This window comes from Lissotriton vulgaris, chromosome 3_1 (genome assembly GCF_964263255.1).
Source record: "Lissotriton vulgaris chromosome 3_1, aLisVul1.2, whole genome shotgun sequence".
NCBI lineage: Eukaryota > Metazoa > Chordata > Amphibia > Caudata > Salamandridae > Lissotriton > Lissotriton vulgaris.
Genome location: NC_141689.1, coordinates 1,838,500,468 through 1,838,521,556, shown reverse-complemented (window position 1 = coordinate 1,838,521,556; position 21,089 = coordinate 1,838,500,468). Strand labels below are relative to the sequence as shown.

The 21,089-nt window shown below is 44.1% G+C and overlaps 1 protein-coding gene across 1 annotated transcript in view; it reads left to right on the top strand.

The window, feature by feature from the left end:
- The window catches only part of LRBA (LPS responsive beige-like anchor protein), a 2,444,222-nt gene that overhangs the window by 981,932 nt on the left and 1,441,201 nt on the right, over window positions 1–21,089 (top strand). The window contains exon 36 of the mRNA XM_086962285.1: window positions 17,576–17,684. Coding sequence (XP_086818411.1) covers window positions 17,576–17,684 — 109 coding nt within the window. The remainder of the gene's footprint in view (window positions 1–17,575; window positions 17,685–21,089) is intronic.

Here is a 21,089-nt window from a genome sequence, read left to right as displayed (position 1 = left end):
TCTTCTGTGCCCCTTGGTCACCCCCGAGTGGAATATACTCTGTCCCTTCTGCTTGCAGGTTCTCCTCTTCAAGAATCCACCCTTGAATTCCACCAGACTTTCACCTTCTTCACCAGCGGCATCTTTTCTGAAGTCTTCCATTGTGGTCTACAGCGGTTTCCGACGTCACTTCACCCCTATTCACCGGCTTCCCTGGTGTAGGTATCCTGGTTCCTGGGGTATCCACGGGTGGAGTGACTCTCTAACCTTCTGTCTTCCATTGGGTTTCTTCAAGGTCCACTGGGAAGGGTCCTCCTTCTTCAAAACTGCAACAGCGGCTTTGCCGTAGACTTCTGTTGAGTATGATGCTGTGTTTCCACTCTGCACACAGCTTCTATGGGGTTCCTGGGTACTTACCTTGGGTGGTTCCTAGTGCCCCCTCTTCTGAGTCTCCTCGTCCAAGTCCTGACTTCGTTCGCAGTTCGCATTCAACTTTCTTACCATATGGTTTGGTCACCCCCTGGAGACCACTGTATATTATGCTTTTTTACCTGTTTACAATTGAAGTATTGTGTGTATTTGTGCTGATATCGCTAGGTAGGAGATGTACCAATTTGTTAGTGAGTGTTGTATAATAAATAGACACATTTTTATAAATACACTGTGTGGTTCTTTTTCATTGAACCTACACTATATGATAAGATCTTGTAAAACAAGCTGCTTAACACTCCTCGACTAATCCTGAAGTCTGCTCTCCACAGCTACCATTTAGAGAGCTTTCTATAGTTGTCTAAGACTACTAAAATCACCATAAGGGTTGTCTGAATTAGTTCAAGGTGCTTCAGTTAAAGAAGTGTGCACCATATAGTAAGCCAGCCTCCTGCAGTTAGCCCCTAACTTTTTGCCAGATAGTTTGCCAACTAGACTGAGTGTGCCCTGGGTCTCTGCCAATCGGGTCCCAGGGCATTTGTTCTTTCCCAAAACTGTACCCTTGTCTCCATAATTGGCACACGTCTGGGCCACCTATCAAGTCTCTTGTATAATGTATTCCTAGTATCAAGGGCCTTGTGGCCAGTGAGGGCCTCTGAGTGCTGCAGCATGTATTATGCCGCCCCCAGAGACTCCTCACCTGAACACCCACCCACTGCAGGCTGCGTGTTCTGGTGTAGACTAAACTAAAGAGTCTACATGGCACCCCTCCCTGGGTGCCATGCCCACGAACACGGCCTGTGGCATGGGTAAGTCACCACTTTAGCAGGCCTTACAGAGCAAAAGGGAGGGTGCACCATACACCGGTGAGGGCATAGCTGCATGAGCACTATGTCCCTACAGTGTCTGTGCCATTCACTGGCAAGTGCAGTGAAGCCATGTTGAATATAGGGGCAGGGAGTTCTCATTACGAACTCCACAGCCCAAGAATGGCTCCACTGAAAACTGTGAAGTTTGGCAGCGGCTACTCCTCCGCTATGGCGGTGAGCGTCAACGCCCCCCCCCCCCCCCCCCCCCCCCCAAAATATCAGGAAAGGAGAAAAAAAGGACACTTGTGACTATTAATTTCTCCTTTCCTACCAACCTTGGAGGCCTGTGGGGTGACGGCACTGAAGGAAGTGATAGTGCACTCGCTTCACTGCGCAAGATGGTTTGGCCAGCTGTCTCTGACCGGCCATACCCTAATGCGCAGTGAATCTCTCTTCAACCCCAGTTGAATTGCTTGGGCTGGAGATAGCAGGCACAAACTCCCGGCTGCCACCACCAGAGCCTCTGCTCTCTGAGTCCTGAAACAAAGCCCATCCTGGGCAGAGGTGTCATGCCTCCTCCCCAGGATGGAAATGGTCTTGCTGCCTTTGTTAGGTACTCCCAGCCTTTTGCTGCTATCTGTAACTGGTCCCCACCAGTTCTGACCCCCACTTTGGGCAGGAGAATTGGTGGAAAAACGTAGCCAGGAAGGGAGGTTGACCAACTTTGCCAACCCCACCCCTCAGTGGGGAGAGGCGAAGGGAAACCCACATCTCAGTCCCCTCCATTTTGAAGATGAGGGGACCCCCCCAATCAGGAATAGGCTTATGCCCCCTTCCCTTAGTCCAGTCTTCTGACTCCAGCCTGCAGTCTTTTTCTTTGACCTTCAACCTCCATGAGAAAACATTGTACTCCTTACTCTGCCTAAGCACCCTTCACCCGGCCACCCCAGCTCTGCTGGTGGTGTAGACTTGATGCTGGCCTGGGATCCCCATTCCCCTTTCCTTAACCCCAGGAGCTTGCCTCCCAAAACAATGTGGCCTGCCCTTGACCAGCCACCAACCCAGGTGCCACTTAGCCCAATTGGCTAACCTTGGCACCCTTGCACTCTGCATCCGGCCGACCTAGTGCCGCTGGTGGTGCACCTTTGTTTAGTGCTAAACTAGAAAAGTAATTGCAAGTGTTCTAAAGAGTGTACAACCCATTTTTTTCTACTGCAAGGTAACTTGTATGCTGTTACAAAACCAGCACACACTATATCTTAAAAACTGTAACTGTATTGAAAGTATCACCTACCTGCTACTGAGTAACTCTTGGGTTCAGTAATAAAAAAAAAAGTAACAACTTTGTATACAAACAATTGGTCTGGATTCAGTCTTTGAGCGCGCAACATTATTTCTTGTCTGAGTGTGCACAACAAATGCTTAGCACTGCCTGCTGATGAGCCTGACTACTAAACCACACTACCACAAAAGAGAGTAAGGTATTATCTACTTTAGCCTCTGCTATACCTCTGGGGATCTACTGGACTCTGTGCGCACTATACCTTACTTTGGCATAGTATATACAGAACCAACTTCCTACTGGTTGTTACTAACTTCTGTGAAGACCCATTGTGGCCACTGTTTTAGACTTATCTCTCCACCTCTTCAGATGACGAGTCGGTCCAGACAGATCAGTCGAAACATATTGCAGAACTAGCTTTGGAGAAAAGTCTAGTTGTACCACACTACTGATATTTATTACAGCTGCTACGTTCTGCCAAAAAGTTTGTAAACAATGGCATGGCCATAACAAATGTAACTTATCTCACTTAGAGTCTCCACTTTGAAAGCAGCTGGATGATGCTATGTTGGCAAGTTTTTGTAGCGACCAGTGCCAACCACTCAGTGTCTTGTAAAAACTGAACTTTAGTATGGCTTCCCCAAACTATGGTCATGAGTATCCAGGAAGGAGGGCCTATTTACATCATTGTTTTGGGAATTTTATTGTGTTGTGTTCTTTACTGTAATATTGTTGGTATACTACTTAAACTTGACATACTTGTTTGGGGATTGCATGCTGCCTGCATCATCACTACAAAGGGATGAGCAGAGATTCTCTAAGAACTGTTTTGGCCTAAAGGATTGTGTCAATCATTTTTTTAAAGGTTTTCCCCTATAAAACCGGCCTATTTCATTCTTAGACGCCTAGGTTAAAATATTCGGCAGGGCAATCTTGGCAAAATTAGAAGACTGGGCGGCAAAAAAAAATTTTCTTCTCAGAAGTCTAATATGGGTTCCGCCCAGGCTTGGACAGTACCGAGCAAATCCCAAATCTGTCTCTGACCCTAAGTAAATATGTCAAGGCCAAGAGAGGGGCCATACACATGGCTTCTGTGAACCTCTTTTGTGCCTTTGACTTAGTGGGCAGAGACATACTATGGGACATCATGGGTCTGGCAGTGGTTGATCCCCCTTTATTGCATGTTTTAAAAAGCCAACACAGAGATACCCATAATATGGTACCTTATACTCAACGTGGAGATCATACCACTCCCCCCTCCTCCCCCCCCCCACATTCAAGTCATTCAAAGGCGTTAGACAAGGCTGTATATTATTTTAATTTTTAGCTTACATCTGTGCCTTAGTTACCTTTTTAACTACTTGCACGTGCGATGTTCCTAAAATTGTTTCCCGCTTTTTCCCCGTACTATTGAACTCAGGTGAGGCAGTTTAAATTGCACTTACAGCAAACGGGTTACTACTAAGTTTAGATGGTTTTAATCATTTTATTCAAGGGCTGAAGCTTAGATTAAACCACAAAAAGTGAACCACGAAAAATCTTACCTTATGTCATTCGGCCCCAAAAATATGAGACTATGCTTTGGGAATGATTAATAACCCAGAGGTCCTAGAGGATGGAGGTGTCTTGCGAATCAATGTTCAGGTTTGCCAAGAAATTAGGACATTAGCTGCTAAAAGAAATGATTTTGCTTTACAAGAGCAAAACCCTTAGTGCTGATACATATGGGGTGGGTGTCTGGGGCATACAACAGTAAAGGTCCTATAGAGGGCACAGAACACATTTATAAATAGGTTGTTAGGGACTTCTAAACCTACCCCAAGTTTCATAGCCCGCATAGTTTTTGGAAGACACTGTAGACCTGGCCCCCATTCTATTGTGGATCAAAATGTGGTCCTTCCTCGAATGCTGGAGAATAGTGGAAGATTGTCCTATGCAGATCAACATGATCGCCATCTCATGGCTCAAGTATATTAAACATGCTCTTTGTGACCTGGAATTGAATAACCTCTTTGAAGACCCACATAAGATAAGTCCACACTTTAAGAACCAGGTCAAGGAAAAGTTTCTTGCATATAAAGAGGAATTAGGTTCATGAAAGTATTGGACTTGGTAACGGTCCAATCATATGTGCCACTGTCAACCACCTGTGGCATGGAGCCCTATTTAACTTGGGTAAAGGTGCTGGAGCTCAGATTTTACCTTACACGGTTTAGCGGGAACAGAATACATTATTTAGTGGAATTCCCTGCTCCAAGCACTTGGTTTTCCTCTTTACCGTGCTGTCCATGCAGTGGGAGGTCACACCAGCCAACCAAGCTCTTTATGCTCTTCTGTCCTCTGTGTATCTCCTTTAGAATACAGCTCTACACCCCATTCTTAGTGGAATTTATCAGTTATCAGGAGGGTCTGCTCTTTCTACAGTTCCATGATTGCGAGTCGCAATTAAGGAATGTTTAGAAATCGCTATTTTTTAAGCGATTTATACATGCATAGGCTTTTGAAATTCCTTAATTGTGGTTCCTTAAAAATCGCAATTAAGAAACCGCAAAAGCCAACATTGATGCATATGCCTGTTAGTGTCTTGCACTATGTTAGAGTTCCCTTGGCCTGCTCTCTGGATGGCCTCTGTGATAGCATGGCGAAACCTGCCTGACATGGTTCTAAAGTAGTGGCTGGTTGAGTGCGTTACAGGGTATGTAAACGTATCCTTGTATTTGGGCACACCGTTAGGTTCGTCGCAAAATACGACAGACTCCTTTTGATTTCAACAATAAGTTGCTTTTAATTGAAGTTAAAGATTCAGATAGTTCATTAGGTTGCGTTTTACAAGTTCATTTTATCCATATTGATGCATACGGTGAAATAGTTCAACACTGTTGTACTTCACATGACACAAATGCTCCAATGCATTTCGGGCGGCAGAAGCCCTTTCTCAAGGAGCGCTGAAAACGTAATATTAAACACTTTTAGCATTTAGGACTAACTCAAAGTAGGCATACATGTATGCTAAAACATCACAGCTATATACTTTTGATTAAATTGATCATGGTGCAACATATTAAAAAACAGAATGTGTGGCGGGTGAAAAGCGTTATAAACCAAGGGAAGTGATTGGGGCGACGCGGTTATTAGAACCAGGGGGTGACAGTGGTCTGGGTGTGAAAAGAATAAGCGGGTATCCAAGAACACTTACGTCCGATAGTTGATTTGTTGGGTGAGAACCTGAAAAAGCGTAACAGGAAGGGATTAGCAGTATTGCTTCAAGCCGTCTGGCGAAACAATAGTTTAATACTGCATCGGGGCTCCCGACTTACTTGTAGGTTAATGCGTGAAAGACATGACGGTTGGGTCATCGGTTGCAAGGTAACGGGATTCTGAAGCGGAGAATCCGCGGAGTTGAATGGAGGGTTTCCGCTAGCGGAGTTAAGCGGAGTCGTATGGCGAGTCACGTGACTGAAGGGTGAACATGGTGAAAGGACTCTGGTGGGGAGGGATGAATGGTGGCCATATTGGAAAGGGGTGATGTTGCGGGGTTATGTACAAATTCAACTTGCCTTAAAGCATACAAAGGTACAAATTATTGCACAGTTAATACAAACACTCAAGTACATGCTACCAGGTCGCAATGTGAGGAAAAAGTACCAGGGGGGTACTATAAGAATGCACTTAGTTCAATTCGGTCATTAAGACCGTGTGGCTTCATCGCCTGAAGCCTATAGATCCAGGCGGTTTCTCGTCTGAGAAGAGTTTTGTTATTGTCTCTACCTTCATTTTTGTGTACTGTTTCAAGCACCATGTACTTTAGCTGGGCCACATTGTGATTGAAGTCATTGAAATGGATCGCTACATTTGATTTTTGATTTTTGGTACGTATATTTGATTTATGTTCGTTGAGGCGAACTTTAATTTTCCTTGTAGTTTTTCCCACGTATATCATCCCACATGGGCATTTGAGAAGGTATATAAGATTAGAAGAATCACAAGTTGCGTCTACGTTGAGTTTGATTCTGAAACCTCTCATGGGGTGGTTTATACTGTTTCCAAGAATTACATTTTTACAACTGTTACAGTTGTGGCACGGACGTGTCCCAGGTTGTGACATCTGTTCAGATGGTGGTTTTGATAAAAGTTCTTTTAAGTTTTCCGTCCTTGTGTAAGCAAAGAGCGGAGCTTCTTTAAAAAGATCTCCAAAATCAGGTTCCGACGATAAGATGCGCCAATGTTTCAAAATGATACTTTTGAAGGTTTTGCTGGCTGTAGAGTATCTCGATACAAGTACTGTTCTGTTGTGGTCTTTTTTGATGGTGGATCCTCTAAGGGCTTCTTCTCGTGTTATGTTGGAAACTTTGGTCATGGCTTCATTGAGAGTTTCTTGTGGGTATCCCCTGCTTTGAAATCTTTTGCTCATTTCTTTCATTTGATTGATGCACATATTAGGATTGGATACAATTCTTTTGACTCTTAGCATTTGGCTAAAGAGTAGGTGTCTTTTCAACGAGTCCTGATGGAAACTAGTGTGATGGAGGGTATTGTTGCGGTCAGTTGTTTTGCGGAAAAGGTCCGTTTCTAAACCTGTTTCGGTGACAGTGATTTTGACGTCAAGGAATGTGATTTCTTTGTCACTTATATTCCATGTTAGTACAATGCGATTGTCTTTAGTGTTTAATGAATTTAACCCCTTCCATGCTGGGCCGTTTCCGCCGCTGTGCGGTAAACAAAAGAACAGGGCGGGGCCGTGACGAACCCCAGCCGTCATCAGCACACGAGCGCCGCAGAGCGTGACGGCTGGGGTTCGTCACCACCATGGAAGGGCTTAAAGCCACCTCCAGGGTCTGTTGTGTATTCTTCCAGATGAAGAAGAGATCATCAATGTAGCGAACGTATAATAGGATGTTGTCAGTCCAGTTGGTGTCGGTGTAAATGTGTTTTGATTCGAATTCGCCCATGTACAGGTTCGCATATGTCGGTGCTGCGCAATTCTAAAGTAGACACCCGCATATCAACATGTAGATAAATATGGTTGTATTTCTTATTTAATGCTTTCTAGACCAGTGTTTGGAATAATCGCTGTGCTGTGAATATTAGGTGGTTCTGGTACTCATTGATCTCCGAATGTATAAACGCTAAGGCACACCTGGCCAGCAGTTCAGTCCAACACTATATATTTCTGAGCTATTTAATTAACAGTAATTACACTTTTTGTAGATGAAGCAAGTACTAAATTAAGCACTGAAGTAAGTTTTGGAAAATATGGAAATAATGTATGAAATCAGAATAATAGAACCAAGTGAAACTGCCGGGAGACTGACCACTACATTTTCCAGTGACATTGACAAAAATGCTATGGGGCTTGCAAACAGCTAAAAAAAAATCTGGATTTGAAATGGCCTCCTATAATTTTTCGGGATGAACATCATTTCTTTTTTTAACTTCTTCCTACTATCTCATTTCATTTTCTCGCTGTGTCCTCCCCAAATATTGCCCTGTCTCAGAGTTTACATTGATAATTGTTAGTCCACATTGGTGTGGGCTACAGGAAGCTTACACGAGCTACTAGGCCACAACCAATATGGTTGATGTTTTTACCATGGCTGGCCTGAGTCTGTCCTACTATGACTTTGCAAAAAGGTCCACACACAACCGTTTCCACTTGACTATTGCAGTGGTGACTCTAGCTGCCAAAAACGTCCTAGAGAGGTAGTGTGAGAGGCAAGATCTCAGAACTCAACAATCCAACTAAAGACACAATAGAAATGTATTGTCCAGCCCAGTTCTTATCTTTAGTTAAAAAGAATTTACTTAAATCTTGCAGCAAAGCTAAATACTACACACACCAAAGTTGGTTCACTTACGTGTTTCTGACTCCACCTACGAATTCTACAGAAGCTCTATACTTTGTACAGTGCCCTTTGCCCCCTTTCTGCAAAACCCCGAGTGTCTCTGATCATAGAAAAGATCACACATTAGATTAAGGGCAGAAGAGAGAAGTTGAAAATAGGAGCGAGCACAGACCAGAAAGGGGAAAATGGTGATTAAACAGATACTCATTTCAAATCAATACAAAAAAGCAGAGCAAATGCCAAGAATGAAATTGGGAATTAAATTGGATACCTGGAAAAGGTGGACAACATCTTAGCAGATTTTAAAAGATGAAAAAGACAGATACATTGAACACAGATTAATTGGGCACAAGGAATACGCTGGTAGACCATGAAGAATGGAGGATGATTTTTCTAAGCAGGGGGGAAAGCATTAATTAATTAATGAGGGTCTAACTCTGTTTTCAGTTTGTATGACGTTATTGCAATTGTTTTAGTTGTTTAATGGACTTTGGTCTAAATAAACATATTTTATGAACTAATGGGGGTCTTACTAGATGAAAAGTAAGGCATGCACGAATGAATAGGACCATTATACAATTCATATCCAAAGGTAAAAGTGATATTGGGTATATGAGTAGAAAAAGAAAGAACAGTCAACAAAAAGCGGGTGTTTTGCTTAAAAAAAAGAGAAGAGTGCAGAAATATAAAGACAGATGCTGAAGTGAAGTGTAGAGGAGATTGCAGGAAATTATGGAATTTCAGTTTTGTAGGGTTTAAGAAAGTGGAAAAGAGAACTTTCAAGACTGAATATCAGAAACCAAGAGAATTTGCATTGTAATGAAAGAAGAAACTGTAGTGAAATTTGGGAGCCGATTGTACAGTGTTGAGAGGTCAAATGAGGGAATAATCGAGAGGAGAGGTGTAGTGTCGATATAACGATAGAGGAGACGGTTACAGATATGCGGTGGACTCTAAACAAAAGTAGAAAGGAATCCGACGAATTGACGACCCAGTATGCCAAGTATGTTTAGCAGGAAATATGAAAAGAAGACCGTAAGATAGTAAAACTGGCAATCTACTAACTCAAAAGCAGCAGAAAGATAAGAATAAGGAGCTGGTTCGAGAGTTAGTGACCAAAAAGAAACCATTTCCTTAGGTTGATCATGTTGAAAGCCAGACAAAAGAGGAAAAAGACAGCTAGAAGTAACAGAAGTCAAATTATAGACCGCTTGCTCCAATAGTTAGAGAGATGAGGATAAAAGTGCTGAATAAAAGTTAATTAGGATTATTAGGTTATTATGCTTTAAGAAATGATGATCACTATAATAGGAGAGTGTGAATTTGACAAGTGAACTAACGTGATAGAGGAGTCCGCTAGATGCAAAGTTTGCCAATCCAAAGTCTGCTTTCTCTTATTAAAGGTGGTAGAAGGCACACTCCAGTATGTAGTACTGCTTCCCTGATACTTACGAAACAATGGGGTCGTATTTGGAGAGTTAGCATTTCAGCAAATATTCTTTCATCTACTTCAGGAAGGTTGAATTTGATCCATAGACTTGCAAGATACTTCCACATCCCTTTATGCAAAATGTACAGTGTTCCTAAGATTTGTGAAAACCATCCACACACAAGGGGAGGGGTAATTGCATCCTATTGATCAATGAACAACTAATTCCCATCCTAAATGACTCCATCAACTCTGCCACATGCTCAGACACCTGGAAAGAATCCACTGTCACGCCCCTGCTCAAAAGAAAACCACATCCGCTCACCCAGCCACGCTTTTCAACTACAAACCCATCTCCCTTGTACCATACCCGGCAAAGGCCTTAGAGAAACTAATCAACCCAAGCCTCACTGTCCACCTCAGCAACCACCAGCTGCTTGACACCACGCAGTCCAGATTCAGGCCCAGCCACAGTACAGAAAGAGCACTCCTCGCTGGCACAGACGACATCTGCATGTTCCTTGATAGAGGAGATACAGCAGCCCTCATTCTCCTGGACGTCTTTGCAGCATTTGACACAGTTTCACACCCCATCTCATCAGGTGCCTGCATGAGATTGGCATGAGGTACCTGCTTTCTGCTGGATTTGCTCATTTTACGGGACAGATCACAACCTATCATCCTGGCAACTTACTCCTCGGAAGCCCACAAACTCATCTGTGGAGTGCCTCAAGGTTCATAGCGCAGCCCCACCCTCTTCAGTACACACATGATCCATCTGGCCTAAGTCATTCGTGCACACATCATCAACATCCTTTCCTACACTGACGATATGCAACTCATACTCTTCCTGAAAAAACATTTTGCACTGTATGATCATGTTTTTTTTAATTTGAGTTTATTTTCAAAACAACCCTATTTTATAGAATGAGTTCTGGGCTCTCTATACAGTTCTGGCAATATTGCTATGTTGAGATGAAGAACTAGAATTATGGATAAGTTTCCTTTTCCTTTCTACAGACTGTACATTTGATACATTCACATGAAACAAGAAAAAATCAGTACACTTGTGTTGGAGAGATCATTAGAAAGGAGAATGTTTTTGTAATGTCCTGAACCAAAGATGATGCAAAGTGTGTATCCTCCATGGCAGCTTGAATTTAATGCCCATGTGCATAATGTTACATGGTGACTCAGAGGAGAACAGGTGCTCCCCAGTGGGTCTGAGTGCCTTTCGGTCATTTACTCAAGTCTACAATAATGTGGGCTTACAGACCATCATTGCCAGCTAGAACTCGCATATTAGAACCTAGCAGTATATCACATTATAGAGTATGGAAGTTGAACATCATAGTATACTGTGCCGTTCAAGGAGAAGTGAAGTAACATAGGTGAAGTGACCGACTTATTGCAACATCCTAGCTGCTGTCAACTAATCTTTGTGTAAGTTCTGCATGTAGATTGTGGTTGTTTCTCAAAGGCATTACAGACACACTACCCCGAAGAAGAGTCCTGCTCATCCACCGGTGTCTGGTCTCCACTGCCCTTTTAAAAGCTGCAATTTCTTCTTTAGATTCTTTAGATTTTTGCTGTCACGAGGAATCATATTTTGAGTTGCAATAGTATTGTTCTGTGTTGTGTGTAAACAGAGGCTGGATTTTCTAACCTTTATTTTTTGATTGACGATATGCATTTCATCTGGTAAAATACTGACTTGTGGCTGTATTCAGTGACTATTTGCAAGAACTGCTATATTATAGCTGTGGAGAGAGGAAAGACGTTTGCATGATTGGAGTGTGCTCATGGTGGGATGCACCAATATTGGTTGTCTTTTTGATGTACAGCTGAAACTTATATTCACGTTTGCCCAAGGATGTTGTTCAGAAGCGAAGATGGCAAAATTGAAGCACAATACACGATTGCTCTAGAAAAAAATTCAATTTCCATGGAGATGTATGCATAGTCTGGCCATCATCTCAAAATAAAGATTTCACATTTAATATTCCTGGAAGTTACCTATTCAATTGAAATGAGTTCCCACGTTGCAATGGTTTTTCCCTGTAGTGCCGTTTTTGCAAGTAAATCTAGACTTTGACACGGTGTTGCATGGTATCCTGCTACAGCGGCTGGAGGAGGCGGGGTGACCGGTTTAGCGCTGGAATGGTTCAGATCTTTTCTGACGGAATATCTTTCAGAGTGTCCGCCCCCTGTTTCTTTCCCAGGCCTATTCTATCGACCAGGGGGTGCCCCAGGGCTCGGCGCGGAGTCCTTCGCTGTTTATATGTTCAACCTCTGGCAGCGGTTGCCAGGCAGTGGGACCTTACTATAGTCTCGTATGCGGAGGACACGCAGCTTGTGGTGAGGCTCCTCTCCGAATGCCTCCAGGTTTAGAGATGGACTGGCGGCCGTAGCTGAATGGATGGTTACCAACTGCTTGCAATTGAGTGTCAACAAAACCTAGGTTTTGCTGGTCGGGCTGAACGCAAAGTTGTGGAGTGAACACTGGTGGCCAAGCGCACTGGGTAAGACTCCTAATTCAAAGGGAGTGGTAAAAAATCTGGGAGTACGGATGGACTCTTCTCTCAGTTTCCAGGTTCATACCAGAAAAGTTGGTGCTACGTGCTTCAGCCTTCTGCGTGGTTTGAAGCCCCTTTTGAAGTTCTTTGAACCTCTGATGCGCCAGTTGATTGTTCAGTCGACTATTCTATCTCGTCTGGACTATGCCAGTTCCCTCCTGTTAGGAGCAAATAGAGCTGAGATAGTCCGGCTGCAGCGTGTGCAAAGCGCTGCTGCCAGAAGCTTGGTGGGGCTCCCGCGGTTCTGCCCTGTTGCTGGCGTGATTCAGAGACTCCACTGGCTTCCTGTGGAAAAGCGCATCCAATTCAACACATTGTGTCTTTCTTTTAAGATTCTGAAGCTTGCTAGGCCTAGCCTGTTGGGTAATTTGCTGACTCCCTATGTTCCCCCTCTCCAGTTGCGCTCCACGGGACAACACTTGGTTAGTGTTCCTCGGGCGAAGCACTGTCGCGCGGGGGGTCGTTCCTTTCGCTGCTTGGCAGCAAAGTTATGGAACCCATTGTCTGTGCTGATACGCAGTATGGAGTGTCTGCTTGTTTTTAGGAAAGCTATTAAAACCTTTCTCTTTCCTTTAATTTAGACGTGGTGGCCTTCTTCTGGGGTTGTTCTGTTGTAGTGTTTGACCCGCCTTCTAATGCTTAAAAGCGCCGGGACGCCCCTTTGCTGGGGCAGCTGTGCGCTATACAAGAACTGGGAACATAACATAACAAGAAAAATATGTACCTGGTCATAGTGCCTAGAGAGAGAGTTTTGAAAAGCACCCTTGGGTTAAATTGTTTGCATAATTTAACCTACTTATTAAGTGACTGAGGCTTAATGTATGCATTGTTTTTGATTTTACGGGAGTCCTCAGCTCATACTGTTAGCACGAGGAGACGTTTCAAATAGAGATTTAAATGTCTCAGTGAACTGGCATTTTTTTTTTTTTTTTTTTTTGAAAACCTTTATTGTGCCAAAAGACAGTACAAATACGGGACCACAACCATCCGGCCGGCCACGGTCACACATTTAGCACTGGTGCATACAATACGACGCCATGGTAATGCGGCACGACAATGGTTGCAATACAAGAGTAGACTGGAAAACGCCGTCATACCTAGGCACAAGAGCAATGTAGGTTAATTTTCAAAGTCTTTTTTTTGCGCCAAGAGTAAGGTCAGGTCATACTGCTCCGCACTCAAGCAACGAAAAAGAAAAAGCAAGGTCCATGTAGGCGGGACTCGACAAAAAACATCCATGTCTAGCTGAGCAATTCACAACATGCAAGTCCCGACCAGAGGATGGCCACAGAATAGTAAGACCACAGGAAGCTGACCCAACTACCCATCTCCAATGGCGCCACCACCCATCCCCCAGCATACCAACACGGGCCTAAGAAAGAAGGGAAAATCAAAAAAAGCAAAAATGGAACCATAGAAAGAAAAAACTCAACTAATAATTAAACCCCCCACCCTACACACATGCCGAGGCTATGGCTTACCCCCCCTTAGCAGAGTGTCTGTCGCCCCGTAAACCCGAAATATAGGAAGAAAGGAGAAAAGAGGAAGAAGAGAAAGCGAAAGTGAAAGTAAGAGTAAAGATCTAATTCCAATGACATAGGGAGTAAGAACAGGAACCCCGTCCCCGAACGTCCCTAAGAAAGATCCGGGAGGAGGGTCAATTAAACATGCGCGCAAGCTCCGCCAGTCCAATAATCAATCCCCACCCCAATAACAACATCAAGAAAGCTGCAGCAAGCAATACAGTGGGGAGTGAATCAATACGTAATAAACAGTAAAGCAAGCCAAGTTCGGGGTCCACCCTACCTCCACACACCCGCCCGGGAATTAAGCAAAGAAAGTCCCTCATCCCTGGCCAGTTCTGGGGCTCAGTCTCTCACCCCCTCCACTCGCTAGTCCGGTGCAGTGTAGGACAACAAAGGAAGGCCGCTCGAGGGAGGGGGGAGGCGCACGATCGAAGAAAGAATGGCGTCTGATCACAGGAAAAGAGCCCACCGCGGTCCCAGTCCGCTCTGGCATAGTCCAGCCGTACAAGTCGCAAAGCAGTACAAAGCAAATCCAAGGCAAGCATGCCGGTGGTGGGGCAGGAGAACAAAACACTGGTAGCCCAGGCCACGATCTCTCGCACTGCTGCACCCGGTTCTGCGTGGAGCAAGGGAGATACACTGTGTCATTATTGGTAGCAATGAGAGGCAACAGACCATTACCGGCTCCCGCGATGGCTACAATATCTTCCACTGCAACCTCATGAAACAATGTTGCGGCTTCAGGCTGTAGTAACTCCCGTCCGGAGTCTTGTCGAAGACAATGCCCCTGCTCCAAGCTGGAATCTCGGGAGCAGGCATCGAGTCGTGCCCCCAGCGCGTTACAGACGTCCCACATCTCCATTTGCACCTCACCCAGGGCTGCAACAACGTCGGCAAGGGTGAACGTGGGCTGCAAAGACCCCATGTTCGCAGACTCGTAGGGAGGTGCTGCTACGATCCCTTTCACGCCGGAGAGCTCGCTGCTGTGGCGGGGGGCTGTGCAGACTGCGTTACAGCAGGCAGCCATCTGCTGCGCCATCTTAGATTCTGTCCAGCCCAATACAAGGAGAGGCAGGGGGGGAAGCAGCGGGACGCGGTCAGGCGGTTGCCGGTCACCCAGCGATCAGCAAAGGGCCGCCCGTCTCAGAGGATCATCCGAGGGCAGACAATTGCTTGGGGGGGTTCCGCAGATCAGGGCTGGGGCAGCCGTCGTAAGCCAGAGGGACACGGAGCAAGGAGCAATAAAATGGCGGCCAAGAACAAAGGTCCCGCTGGCGAGGCGCCCAAGCCGATCGGCACCATGGAGCCCGGAAAGTGTGCTGCGGTCCCCGTCGGCAGGCAGTGCGCTGGTCGCAATCACCCAAGGAAGCTCCGTCCAGCCGTTTCACCCACCGCCACAGAGCAGCTGCAGGAGGGGGCGCGAGGGCAGCAGGGCGCTGCGGAAGAAGCTGGATCTCGGGCCAGGGCGCGTCCGTCCACAGCATCCGAACCCGGGCGGGTGGAGAGGCCGGCAAAGCACCGGCAGCAGCAGCTCCGTCTCCCGCACCTTTTAGCACCAAAACTGGGTGGCCGGGCAAGCAGGATCGTGGTGCGGGATTCCGGGGCCGGCGGAGCCGAAGGCTGCGCGTCCGTTCAGGTCGCCATCTTGGCTCCTCCCAACTGGCATTTTTTTGTGATCAATAATCATTTGTAGTATTGAATATCACTAGGTTAGCTGTTGTAAATTTTTTGTTTTTCACACTATGTAAGTCTGTTAAGTTTGTGGTAGCCTTGATAGACACACCTATGCGCACTCGTGTGGAATGGCTGCGCATTAGTCTAAGTCATTTCTGTACCATTGGGTATGCTGAAGCTTAATTTTCATTCTCGTCTGTTGGAGTCTTGCGCATTTCCTATGAATCAGATCATCTGGGTTTGCCTTCTGTCCTTTTAATAACATCACTTATTCCCATCCTGCTACACTGCATGGTCCTATAGTAAGATCTCCTTCATTCTTTCTAATCACTGACCGTTCTAATTTCTAATTTCTAATTTAAAATATTTCTAAAGCGCAGCGTACACCTTGCGGTTTCTTGGCGCTAGGGAGATCAGCAACTGAGGGAGAGAGACCGGAAGAAAGGATGAGAGGAGACATTGAGAGAGTTTTAAGAGGGGAAGGCCTGGCTGAAGAGGAACGTTTTCAGATCTCTACGAAAGGGGAGGTACTGGGTGGCAGAGCGGAGATGATCGGGGAGAGAGTTCCAGAATGTTGGAGCCAGGGTAGAAAAGTTGGCCCCGCCCCACTTTTTGCGTGTGAAGCGGGGGATCTGGAGAAGGGACTTGGAGGAAGACCGGAGTTCTCTAGCAGGTACATAAAGGTTGAAAATCATTCCACTATCCCTCATGACCCCCATATGGTTATGTATTCAAAATATTTTTTATAGAAACTTTTTAATTTTGGATATTCATAAACCAAAGAAATACAGAATTTATAGAACGTGTTCCTAGAATACTATAGTTAGTAAATCCATGCTCTACATGTTTTGTTAAGCATGCAATGGTTAATACTTTGTTTTGGTGAATATACCCCCCAGTCTTGCAGCTTTGTTGTCTAATTTACGGTATTGTTATTTGGAAATGCACCTAGCAATTGCACTGGATTTTATGATTTTTTGTGTGACCAATTCTGGGTTTTGTATTTTGGTTCCGCCTTGTGTGAGCAAATTCCCTTCAAGCATTGTCACTTGGAGGGCGACTTCTTTCTGATCTCCCGTACTATGCTATATACTGCTTACCCAGCAGAGCCCTGTTACCTTCTTTCTGTGATTGTGCCTCTGGTTTAATCCAGGATTCACATCTACATTTGTTTAGATGAAGTTCAATTTGTCTACCTGGTACTGCTGAGATTGTGTTTGTGCTGTACTGCCAGTATATTTGAATTGCTGGGCAGTCCCAGATCATGTGTATTCAAAATTCTTATTAAACTTAAGAAAACATGTAGTGATAATACCAAAATAAATGACCGAATAAATTATCATAGTTACTGCAAACAAATGCAGTGTATCAGTTGCATACTGTATTAATGAGGCATTAATGATAAAAGAATGAGCCATGTGCAGTGCGATTTAAATATCAATGCATATAAACTAAATCAAACATCTGTGTTGTGAATCCCCCTTTTTTCTCCATTTGCATTTTGAGTCACTCGTCTGGTTCTTAAGGGGTTGGCAACCTTCATGCATCAGTGTGGATGACAAATGGATCTAAAAACCTGCCTGCAATGACAATGTTCTCGCCCAAGGCTCTGCTTTCTCCAGACATGGTTGGAGGAAACTTCTTACTGGTCACTCCATATAGACACAGAAAAAGATATTTCCATTTTCTCAAACTTTTGTGCTCCGAGCCTTTTATCTGAGACTATAATTGTATTTCTGGAGCAGGATTAACATGCTTTCAGGGGAAGGTTTCTCTGTGAGCACGAAGACTGAAGTCCAGCATCTGACATGAGTTTCTGAAAGTCTTAAGGCAGGCTGCGTGGGGGTCTAACATCTTGGAAATCTTGTTTTTGGGATAGATGACATGCTGCTGCCATGCATTTCGCACTCATGCTTGTTGAAAGAGGTTCAAAAGCGCACGCACAGTAAAAAGTTAATGATTTTGACCTCTAAAAATATTTAATTGAAATGACCCCGATTGTATTTGTCTTTCTATTTTTTGTTTTAGACTGTTGAGTCAAACTATGAAAGATCACCTGGTAAGAGTAGCCAATGAGGCCGAATTTATCTTGAGCAGACAACGCGCAGAGGACATTCATAGACACGCAGAATTTGAGGTAAGCAGCAACACCAGCACTAACAAAAAAAATGAAAATACTGACCTCACTGAAACAAAATCACCAAAATGAGTGTCTTTACTTGCCTAACATTTTGCTATTAATGTTGCTGCACAGAAGGGTGTTGTCGCGCCATCGACGGTTCTTGTTTCTTGCACTACGTTAAGGGATGCACAGCAGAGTCCTGCTGACATGAAACGCGCATCTGTGATAATGAATGAAGTGGGACAAACTTGACATTTTGTGCTCTGGGTTGATGCCGGCTCGCCGTGCATGACATGGCATCATTGATTAGATGAACAGCTTCCTTTTACCCCCTCAAGATCCGAGCTGTAAAATAACACTTGGGCCTTGTCTTGTAAATGTACGCCGTGAATGAATGCACACGTCTAATGGCAACCTTGTCATTAAAATCATTTGTACCTCAAGAAGCCTCTTCATCTAGTGTCTCTGGCAGGGCAAGCTCTGCTGAGTAAATGTAAAATGTAAATGTAAAGTATTTGTAGAGCGCACTGCTACCAATGAGTATGAATAAATGATGTAAAGAAATATTGCCCAGTGATTATGTGCGCCTGCTTCTGTTACTGTTTTGAATCCTAAGTAGCATTACTGAACTTGCCTATCAGGTTGATGATCACAAAATCTCTGGCATGTACCTCCGTTGAACATTTCAGCTATTGCTAAATAACTGTGTACTTTTGTGTTTACTTGTATGAGGTCACTGAGGTTACAGGTAGCATTTTCTTAGTTTTCTAAAATTATCTTTTACTGCATTATGAAAAAAAATGTGCAACGACCACAGTTCATATATATTTTGACAATCCATTGGTAGCAATAGCACTCACATTTACAGTAAAATATGTATTGTTTTAATAATGTTTCACTATGTCACTATAGATGGATGAAACCCGGATATCCAGGTAGTGACCACCACTTTGCTCTAGCACACACCCAGCGTATCCACGTCTGTTCCGTTATTTCTCTACCGGATAAGGTCACTCATTTCCTGTCATCTGTTGCCAATTATCTCCTTAAGCCGTCACTCCTAGTTGTTTTTTTTCCAATACATGCCATACGCAGTGTCCCTCCATTGATTACCAGTCCTCGGGAGTAGCTAACCTTTTCCAAGGGGCAACTGTCTGAAGGGTCCGATAAGTTTTGTATCATGGTGAGTCAGTTGGCCAGGTCTTACATTAATTTGTCATTTTATCTTGTGCATTTCATATGACTCTAAATAGCCCACTCATTCAGACCTCCAGGCCCTTCATTTATTTTCTTCTGCCTCAGCTCATCCAATGAATGGATGGTTTTCTCTTAGATAGGACAGCCCGTATGCTGTGAATTCCCTTTTTCATTTTCCACTTTTTCCTCTCCACAGTCTTTGCAAGCAATGATTTAAGATTAGTTTGTGGCACCCTCCACACCTCATACCAGTTTCACGTCACCTGTAAAAAGTTAGCCTCACTTTAATCAACTCTAAAACATGTGGCAGACCAGGTAAATGAGACCTATTTATTATGGGATCATGTAAGTTCTGTGGTGCTAATTAAGAATTAATTTAAATCTGATCTACACTATATACAGTGCTGATTTCTCTGGGTAAAGGAGCAATCCCTCCTTTGTCTTGCATTGTAGACGATGGGCAGTAGTCTGTCCTTCTGCAAAATTTTGTAGATGTTCTATTGTATGGGTGGGTGCTCTCAGGGATGTCCGAGGGTATCTTCCATATTTCACTGGCTGTTTGAGGCATTCGTGCATATTACATGGTTTGCCCTCGACCTATGCCAAACAGTACCTGCACTTCTGTAAAGGTAAGACATTTGTTGTTTGTGTACAGGTCCACAGTGGCATGTTGACTGCACGAGGGGGGCCTCTTTAGTACCAGTTTGACTGCCACACCGCACGCCCATCCCCCTTGTCTCATAGCATATGGATACTCGATTTGGACAGTGTCATCCAGCATGTAAACATTGCACAGTAGTTCCTGCAGGTATGTCCCGTATGACCGGTTTTCTCACAACGATCGCCTTTGTCTTACTGCATGCTATAGCTTTGTCGCCATATACTATAACTCAGTATCCGATAAGCCCAATCCCCCATGGCCCTAGAGGAGTTTTAGCATCTTCAACCTCTCTACTTAGCTTACCTGCCTTTATTGTGATATCAGCAGCGGTCCAATTCTTGGGACTGTATTCGCGGTAGGTGACACATTGATCCCTGCAGGACATGCAAATGGCGCAGCAGTAACATAATCTTTGAAGGACCGAGCTGATTAGCAAAATAACATTGTTTTGTTATTCGAGTGTAGCCAAAAGGTCCAAGATAAGAATGTAACGGTTCTTGATTTTTCTGATATTTCAGTGAGATTCCCAAAATAAATAGAAAAAGAAAGAACCATTTCATTCTTATTTTGGATCTTTTGACTACGTTTGAATGACAAAACAAAGAGATATTTTGCTACTCAGCTCTGTCCTTCATCTTTTTCTTATGGAACTCGTTTTAATGAGTTAGGGTGTTCCCATTTTTTGGACATCTGAGCCCTGTTGATTTCACCCACTGATCTAGGACAGACAATTTCTTGGACATTTACCCCTTTTGTTCTAGTACGTTACATAATCTTTTATAGCAAGATCCTATCCCATTACATACGAGGGTAGTTTATACCACAATTCTGGCAATTGCATTTGACCACTCAATACTGTACACATGTTAAGAGCGTATTTTGTATTCTTCTTGAGTCACCATTGTACGCAGAAATCGAAAACTCATGAATTCCTTATTACCGTATTTTCCGGCGTATAAGACGACCCGGCGTATAAGACGACCCCCGACTTTGGCAGAAAAATTTTAGGTTTAGTGCTATACTCGCCGTATAAGACGACCCCCCACTTCCAGCGCAGCATAGCCATTCCGAGTATGTACCGGTATTTTGAACTTACCGTATTAGTCTAGTCCTCCTCCCTGTGGGTGAGCAGTAAGGCTTTATCAGTGGGCAGTGGGTACCTATAAGCGTTTATTTTACAAACTGAAAGACTGAACGCAAAGAAATTGGTTGTAGAAACAATCTTGCTTTACTCGGAAACATTTTATTTAAAACCATATCAAAAACTGTCACTTCTGAATAACGGCAAACATAAATAACGTAGTGCATGAAACAGTGCAAGTGCATTAAACGTTCCATAACTTCCCATAAATCCAAGCGATTTCTACAGGATTTATAACGTTCCCTTTAAAAACCTTCAAAATCCTCCTCTTCGTCATCTGATCTCATAAGTAAGTCTATGAGATCTTGTGGTACATCTGTAAGGCAATCATCGTATGGATCTTGTACCAATTCCGTATCAGATGATGTGGTCTCTTCTTCGGCATCCTCTTCACCTTCCCACAGATAGTCGTCCTCCATAC